This window comes from Mustela nigripes, chromosome 5 (assembly GCF_022355385.1).
Source record: "Mustela nigripes isolate SB6536 chromosome 5, MUSNIG.SB6536, whole genome shotgun sequence".
NCBI lineage: Eukaryota > Metazoa > Chordata > Mammalia > Carnivora > Mustelidae > Mustela > Mustela nigripes.
Window position 1 is genome coordinate 147,766,006 of NC_081561.1, and position 8,788 is coordinate 147,774,793.

At 58.1% G+C, this 8,788-nt stretch overlaps 1 protein-coding gene across 1 annotated transcript in view; it reads left to right on the top strand.

Annotated features, from left to right (window-relative positions):
* Window positions 1-4,657, top strand: part of CEP43 (centrosomal protein 43) — a 34,140-nt gene extending 29,483 nt beyond the window's left edge. The window contains exons 8-11 of the mRNA XM_059401600.1: window positions 599-721; window positions 1,478-1,565; window positions 2,393-2,489; window positions 3,547-4,657. Of these exons, the coding sequence (XP_059257583.1) occupies window positions 599-721; window positions 1,478-1,565; window positions 2,393-2,489; window positions 3,547-3,621 (383 nt within the window). The 3' untranslated portion in view covers window positions 3,622-4,657. The remainder of the gene's footprint in view (window positions 1-598; window positions 722-1,477; window positions 1,566-2,392; window positions 2,490-3,546) is intronic.
* The last annotated feature ends 4,131 nt before the right edge of the window (window positions 4,658-8,788 follow it).

Genomic DNA, 8,788 nt, shown 5'->3' on the forward strand with positions numbered 1-8,788 from the left:
GCTCTCTGCCCGCAGACGCGCTCTGGAGGATGTGTCGACTTCTCACTGCTTCCCGGATCACTGCCCCTGCCCGACTCTGGGCCTTGGCGTGTGTTTCTTCTTGGAGCTCACTTTCCCCATAATTTGTACGTCTGGTACCTTCTGTAGGTTTCCCCTCAGAAAGTTCTCTCCAGCCTCTCGAACAGCGTCTGGTTTGTCTGGCTGTTGGCTGCCTCTCTCTCCACTGCGGGGTGGGCTCCTTGAGGCTAGGAACACCCCTTACTCAGGGTCGTACCTCGGCGCCTGGGAGTCGCACACTATCTGACAGATGCATCAAGTGATGATGGCTTTAGTGGGAGAGGACTGTCTTGTCTCGCTAGCCGGGAGCTTGAACCCCTCAGTGACGCGTCTGTGTAGATGCCGTCTCGTACCCACACCAGTGTCCCCCAAGCCCAGCTGGCTGCCCAGCCGGCGGCCTTGTGGTCTGCGCCCTGCCTAGGGCGGCCGCCCCATATCCATGTGTCTCCCACATGCAGGGCATCCCTGGGCAGGGTGGCTCTTGTGGGCCTCTGTGTTTTCGCCTCGAGGTTCACGTCTGCTTTCCTCACGTGTCCCTCAGGCGATGTGGAGGGGCGTTTGCAAGGCATAGAGGTGATGCCCTTCCGCCGCGGGACGCTGCCCCGGCCATCTGCGGCCTCCACGTCCCGCTGCCTTCTGCGGAGGGCAGGCTGCGTCGCAGGCTGTGGGCCCAGCACTGCGCCTGCTGGATCCTGACACGAGCCTGTGTCTGGTGTGGGTTTGGCCATCATCACAGCCGAGGAGACGGCCGAGGAGGGTTACCTAGTTCTCCCACGGGCCGAGAGCTCCTTGCAGCCGGAGCCGGAATTTGAAGTCGTTGAGTCTCACGGAGATGCTCCCGTTCACTTGGCTCTCCTGCCTCTTCACACTTCGTGAGCCTTTGAACGTTCTGCGGGTTGTGCGGAGTTGACAGTGTCGGTAACAGGGACCCTGCGGGGCTCAGTCCGTGAAGCGTCTGCCTTCAGCTCAGTCATGATCCCGGCATCCTGGGCTCAAGTTCCCTATCAGGCTCCCGGCTCAGCGGGGCCTCTGCGTCTCCCTCTCCCAGCTGCTGCTGCTCCGGCCCTCACCGTCTCTCTCTCTTTCTTTTTCTCTGACCAAAAATCTTTAAAAGAAAAGTATAGCAGTTATGATAACTTGCTGTTATCATGAATATAATATCATTTAATCTGAAATGACTTTACAAATAGTGAACATACAATGGATTAGATTTTGGGGGACTTGGAATAAAAGACCAGGTATTAACTACGTTTCGGGACATTTTTATTATGCCCTAGGCACTTTATTTGGTCATTCGCTTTCATATCGTGTGTGGTCAAAAACAGTCTTTCTGATCCTGGCGACTTCTTTTTTAATGCTGCAGTAGAATGCGTTAATGTAGTTTTTCCCCGGAGGAAACGTGTGTGTGGTCGCAGATGAGTTGTGGAGCGTGTTGGGACCAACGTGACGTGTCTTTTCCTAAACTCGGCAGGGACCGGAGAGGATGACTACGCTGACGACTTCAACAGGTGAGAGCGCGGGTCGGGTGGCACAGGCGTCGGGGGCAGTTTCTGACCCGGCGGTGACAGGATTCCGTCCGTGCCCGTGTTCGTGCGTTACACGCTCCCGTCCGTGCTGATCGCAGGTGGGGGCAGACCGTCCGTGCGGATCTGCACGCTGGGCTGGGAGGCCTTAGTTTGGCCGTAGAGAGTGAGCAGACGCGCTCCGTCCAGGAAGCTTGGGGCCAGTGGGTAAAGCTGAGGCCCCGGGAAGAGACGCAGAGCGGCTCCGAGGAGGCCGGTCTCCGGGACCCACGTGCTTCCCCACGTCCAGTGGCGGCGGGGTGGGGGGTGGCACACGGCGAGTTTTAAGAACGGCCCCACCAGTTACTGTTCTGATGCAGACGGCGTCTCAGGTCACCTTTTTACATACGTAGGGACAGTGTAATCCAGCGAGGTGCCTGATAGCTTGGAGATAGTGTTTGTTACGGAGAGGATCAGAAATGTGACGTTAGAGTCAGAATTTTCATGCCGTTGACAGAGACCCCCCCTGCAGTTGGGAATCTATGTTGATTCTTTAGCAATAGTTAATAAGCATTTTTTGAGAAGTAGCATGACGTAGTAGATGAAGTATTAAAAACCTGGGTTTGCACCTTCCTGACCTTGTGTCCGTGTCCGCTCTGTGGGTCTTTGCTTTTGCCTCGTAAAGTGATGCGTCTGTTTCTGGCTCATGAAGTTACTTTAAGGATCAAGTGGGATAATTCGTAGGAAATTCATGAGACTGAGTATCATTTTATTGTATTTTATGTAAATGTTTATTTTCAGTGTTCCTTCTTCTTGTCTTTCTCTCGAACCAGCACCAGCCACCGCTCAGAGAAGAGTGACCTCAGTGTCGGGGAAGAGATCGAGGAGGACCTTTCCGTGGAGATCGACGACCTCAACACCAGTGACAAAGTACGGTGCGGCCGTGGCCCGCGGAGCGCCGCTCGCGCCTGCGTCTCTTGCCGGGGGTGACTGTATAGGTTCAACAGTTACAGAAAGGTAGTTGAAGGCTGTGACATGACCCTTCCTGGCCCAGGTTCTGGATAAGAACTGGCCACCTCAGCGGTGCAGTCAGCGGACGCCAGAGTCCTGTTTGGGGAAGGCAGGATAGAGGATAGACCTCGGTGCGCGGACGAGAGGGTGTGATGGAGGAGGCGGAGCGGCGTCTCGGCCGGCGGGTCAGGGCTGGTGCAGAGGCCGGCGCGGACAGTACAGTGGACGCAGGCTCCATGGTTAGGGGTCCGTCCTGCAGAGCCACATTTGACCTTTTTATTAGGCAGGCAGGGGCGTGTACTGAGATGTGTTGCACAGAAGAGGTCAGCGAGCCTCTCAGCATCTCCCGTCATGCCCACGGAAAGCTGCGGCCCGTTCGGGCGAGGGCCCCTCGGACATCTCGGGTTAGAGGTCGCTGCAGCCTGGAGGTGAACGTCGCCTCCCAGCATGAGGAGGGAGTCCGTGCTTGTGGCCGTCTGGGGATTAGCAGCCGAGAAGGCCTTTGAGAGAGGCAGCGTTTGCTGGCAGACACCGCATGTCTGAGCCGGCACCGCCCCGGCCCATGCTCAGCCGTGCACTGCGGTTCTTGGGCAAGCCTTGGCCTTGAGTCCCTGGCTGGTGTGTCTGTGAAGTGCTGGTGGGATTGTCTGCCTCCCAGGGTTGTGGGTAAGCTTGAGTCAGAACTCCTGACACGGGTCGGCGTCCACGGTCTGCCTCGTCACCGGACGGGCTGCAGCTGGGCTGTTTCAGCACGCTGTGGTGGTGGTGGTGGTGCAGTCTGGCTCTTAGCTCAGCCTTTTAGTAATTCTCACAGATAGCAAAATAGGGGGAAGAGGGAGAGACGGAGGGACTTCGGAAGGTGAAGCAGTTTGTATAGCGCAAGATGCTAGTCAAAGTACAGCAGCGTATCGTAAGGGTTATTTATGACTCTGCTTGCATTCTGATACTGGTTCTCTCTTTCTTTTGAACCATAAAGCTTGATGACCTGACACAGGACCTGACCGTGTCCCAGCTCAGTGACGTTGCCGATTATCTGGAAGATGTTGCATAGACGAGAAAGAAAGAAGTGTTCTCATCAACAAAGGACAAAGGACTCTGATCACTTCCATTTTTTTCCCTCCAGACAATCACTCTTTGCTGGAATGTCTGCTCCCTGTTGGTGCCTTGTGTTTCAAAAAGACTGCAGATATTTTTAAAAATTAAGTTTTCATTATACTCAACGAAAGCTTCTTATTTGAGGCCATTTGTGGAAGATACACTGTTCTTAATTTGGTTTGGCTACACATTGGTCTGTGGAAGTTGATTACCGACAACTCAGCTTCATTTCGAGGAGCGAACCCGGGAAACCATGAGTATTCTAGCACCCTGAAAGGTCTCAATAAAGCTGCAGGCTCCCACAGCTCTGCGTGTGTGTGTGGCTTCACCAGCCAGGACAAAGCAGACGTGACCGTCGGTGTGGTGCCCCTGGTCGCAGAGCGGCCTGAAGCTTATTACCGGAAGTGAGAGTTGACACGTCTGCTTTATTTGGATTTCCTTCCGTCTGGAAGGGTTGTTAGATCGATAAGGTTATATTAAATACTCCTGTGTGCGCTAGTGTTGCTTGTTTTGAAGAAATCTAGGGTCGTTACGACTTTTAATCCACGAGTTGTCGCCAGCAGCATCCGTGGTCGCCTCCCCTGTCCGCAGAAGAAGCTGTTGGTCCCCAGACTGTCGTCTTTATCGTTGTAATTCATTGGGTGTAAAGATGCCTGGAAACCAATTCCAGAACACATCTGGAAGCACCGAGAGGGCTTCTCTTTCCATCTGTGAGTCGGTCGTATTAAATAGTAATGGCCTAAGACCATGACCCGTGGGCCAAGCTTTGGGCACGGTCTGTGGCTTCCTCACAGCCCTGTAGGACGGAGTCGCCGCTGGCCCGTGGGCAGTCTCGTTCCCGCTCGCTGCTGCCCGTGGGGTCGCTGGCCCTTGCCCCTGGGAATGATGCAGACGTGAAGCTGTGATTGTGCGCCACGTTTGTGTTTTTTATTTGAATTAAATTATGTTTGTTTTTATTAAAAGTCACCTTTATTAATAAAGAGTAAACTAGACCTACTCGACTGGTTTCAGTGAGTGAGCAGACCTCGTGGTTCTAGCGCAGGTTTTTCAGTTCCTGCCCGCCTCGCTGTCACGGAGGCGCTCGCCGGGTGCTTGTCTGTGAGGGCTGCGATTGTGTGACACGACAGCGCGCTGGTGTAACGTCACCGTGGAACCCAGCCGTGAGCGCCAAGAGGAAGTGGGACAGAACGTGGGCCCGTGCGGCCCGGGAGCGGCTCTGTCCGTCTGTCCTCGCGCTGTGGCCTCCGACCTCCGTCCTGCCGGCGTGTGCGCGTGGTGTGTGTGCACGGCGCCGTGTGGAGATGTAATCTGTTGTAAAAGTCCCCTGCGTGCGGGTTGTGGAAAGCCTGTCCCTGGACGTCCTCGCTGTAAGCAGTCGCTTTCTCTAAAGCATCGCAGCTCCGCTCGGGGCCTCTGGCATCCGTCCGACGCCGGACGTACTGTCCGTGTTCTCTGATAGGAGCTGGGTCTCAGGGAATGACCTGGAAGGTTGTGTAGCAGGAGGTGCCTTTTAAACTTGTGGAAAACTTGGAACAGCAGCATCTGAAATCTGTCATTCTCCTGTTAGGCAGGGAATCGGACCTTTGGATGGCCTCTGGGAGGAGGGGCGGAAGGGGCCGACGCAGGCCTCGGTCATCGGCCGCATGCCTGGTGATGCCAGGTAGCGTAGAATCCAGTGATGGAAAGTTCCATTTCCACCTGTGTGTAGGCTCTGAGTGTGTAAGTAGTATCTTCTCCTTGTTCGGAAATATATTTTGACGTACTAATCCATGAAATACATTTTCATGGTAAAACCTGGGTTTTACTGTGGAATCTTTCAGGTATGAGGTGTCATTTTATTGAGGAGGACTCGGAGGGAATACAAAGCTTTTAGTCCCTCCTGTTGGTGTTTGTGCCCCTGTTGTATGTCGTGGTGTGTGAGGGGAATGCCGTGACCCGCTGTGCGCCTGCCGACACCGCCAGCGTCCCTGTCCCGCCGCAGCTCCTTGGGCCCACGTGGAAGCAGCACGCGCCACGCGCACTGCCATGGTGGGCTGGCTTGGAAGGTTTGCGTCTGAACCACCTCGTCTGCGCGGCCCTTCCCCCCAGAACCGCCAGGCTGGCTTGATTCCCTCTTGTCCTCGGAGACACTCCGGCTGAGGGGACGCCCCACTGTGGGGCGTCAGTGACGTTGCCCGATCATCGTCGTAAGCTCCGGTAGAGCAGGGACGCTGTAGCCACCTGGGTACACGATTGACGCCTTGAGTAGCGTCTGGATCTGTGCATGTCGATGGGCTCCGCACGTGCCGGCGAGTGTGGCTGAGAAAGGGTTCTGGCGGGACAGCTGCCCCCGAGGATGGCGATCCACACTTTGGGGATCGGCCGTCCTGACCCGAGCTGGGGGAGGCCGCCAGGCTTCCATTCTGACAAGTGGTTCAGGGTTCAGGTCCGGCCATCAGATGGGACCAGAGCTGATGGGGACAGCCTCCCCGAGGCAGCAGCTGGTGGTCCTGCCGTGGCTCGGCGTGGCTGTCGGCACAGGGAGCGGTGGAGGGGGCTCGCAGTGGCTGGACTGGCGTTCCCGCCAGGGACACAAGGGCGGCCAGAACACATGGCTTCTGGAGACACCGGCCCACGAGTCCGGGGCACGCCTCGTCTCGTGCTCTGCCCTGCGCCCCGCCCCCGACACGGGCGACATGGCTGGGCTCCGTGCTGGGAGGGTGGCGCAGAGACCACCGTGCGGCGACCCGTGGGACCCACACGTGCGTCCACGGAGGAGTGTGAATAGCCGGAGGTCGAGATGCGCATGTGCGCAGCCTCTGCTGGGGGAAGCCGTGCGGAGCCCGGGGCGGCTGAAGAGGTCCCAGTCTCCTGCTGGGGAATCACGAGAACTTTGGTGCCTAAGGGAGGCCGCTTTGGAAAACCGAGGAGAGGACGGTTGGGCTGGGTCTTCTGGGACAAGGGCCGGGTCGCGGGGTGCCCCCACCGGCACCGAGGCCTCCGAGACGGGGCTCTGTAAGCCGGCGGGGTGTGGCTTGGGACGGGGGCGGGGGGACTGCACGCAGCTGGGACAGTGGAGATGGGAGCCGTGGCGGCAGGGACAGGAGCCCCGCAGGGCTGGAGCAGGTGACACAGGCCCTCACGTGCATCTTCTCGCCCGCGGAGCTGGTGCGTCTAGGTGAAATTGGGTGATTTTCAGTGTAAATAGCGACTTGCAGGAATCTTGACAGGGTGGAGCGTGAGCTTGCCCACGCCAGCTGCCGGCCAGGATGGAGCTGGGGCTGCGACCTTAGCAGGGGAGGTGACTTTTGAACATAGAACTTCTGTCCCGATGGCAAAGGAACCTTCCTGCCAACCAGGAATGGATCCCAGCGCAAGGTCGGGGGCCTGGTGTCTCCCGCGTCTTCGGGGGCAGGCTGCTGCGGCTCCCCTCGAGGGGGCGCAACGCTTGTTGGCAGTGGCCGTGCCCCGCCGTGGCTGTCCCTGTGAAGACTCCCTGACCCTGTGCCCCCTGGGAATCGGGAGCCAGCGGGCAGGGCAGGAAGTCACAACACAGGTCGGGGGCAGGAAGCAGGCGGAGCAACAGGGAAGGTCCACCCGAGGGCTCGTGCCGTGGCCACTGCTGATATTCTCACTTGAGTTGGTTTCCCCCCCACTTGAGTTGTTTTAGCAATTTATGCCACCTTCAGATTTGGCAAAACTATTTCCCCACTAATGTTCAATTTTCAAACATTTCTAGTTGCAGTGAAAGCCGACTCGGCGCTCTCGGTTGCCAGGCACCGGCCCCCGATTTCCATCGTCCCGCAGTCTGTGTGACTGAATATGCAGCTCTTCCCTCGCTGCTCCCTGCGTCCCTGTGGGATGTGGTTTCGGAGCTTCTCTGCCTTCTGTTTTACAAATTTCAATGCAGAGAATGATCCCCTGCGCCAGCACGTGCCACGCCTGTCCGCAGACCCTCCCGCACCGCCGCCTCCGCCGTGGGTGCCCCGCCGTCGCCCACCTTTCCAGCTGTACCCGCCTCCGCGCCGGGGTCCGCGTGGGAGAAAGCATGTGTTCTCCGTCCCCCAGTGCGGCGGATTCTTGTCACCCGTTTGCTTTTACTCCCTGAACACCCTGTCCTGGGGCAAGTCTTACCAACAGCTGTTCTCCAGAGGTTTGGGATGCCGGGCGCACACCTGCTCCACAGGTCACCCTGCTGTGGCCCCAGTGATGGGGACCCGGGAGACACCTGTGCCGCTGTGCACTGAGCGCTGAAGTAGAGGCATGCTGCCTGTCAGGCCGCTGAGGAGCCCACCGGCGGGAAGAAGGGGAGGGAGGGAGGGAAGAAGGGTCCCTCCCTGGGGCCCCCGGGAGGAGGAGCGGAGCTTCCCACAGGACTGGCAGCACCATGATGTTTGACGTCTTCGAACTCGGCCCCCCGAAGCACCGGGGGTGGGTGGGTCTGCCCAGGGCTGCCGGAATCACGCAGAGCAGCCGAGGGCGCATCTGAGAAGGAAGGGTGTCACAGCTGGGAAGTGCCAGCTGGGGGTCGCAGCCAGGGGGGGGGGGGGCAGGCAGTGGAGGGACCATCAGAAGCCACCGCAGAGGGGAGCCCCGGGGATGACTGATGTGCTCTCTGTGAGCTCGTGGACCGGCTGGCATCGCCACCGACAAGCACGTGCTCAGCAGTAACCTGGTAACCAACCTCACTCAGGCCAGAGTCCTAGGCCTTAGTGGGACCTGGATGTGCAGGGAATGGGGAGCCTCGGGGGCCGTTCAGCTTCTGAGGGATTGTCGCGGCTCTCCCAGGGCCCGAGTCCCACGTCGCTTCCTCGCCAGGGCCGCCCCTGAGGGACGCGTTGCTGACTCCGCTTCCTCCCGTCCTCGGCGGCAGCTGCAGAACTGGGACTCCACTGTCCCTGGGGGGACTGTTGGGATGCTATCGATGTGGAACCCCCGGAGCAGTTAGAAAACGCGTATATGCCATAAAACTTACATTCTTCGCTGTGATTTTAGCCCCTCAACGTGCACTGTAGTTCTGTTCTCGAGACGAAAGAACAACTCTCCGTGGTAGCACATGGCGACTGAGCCGGGGACGGGCTCCAGTTTCCACTTATTCACGCGCGCTGCCAGGAATCTCCGTGACAGACGGTCAGAAATCATCC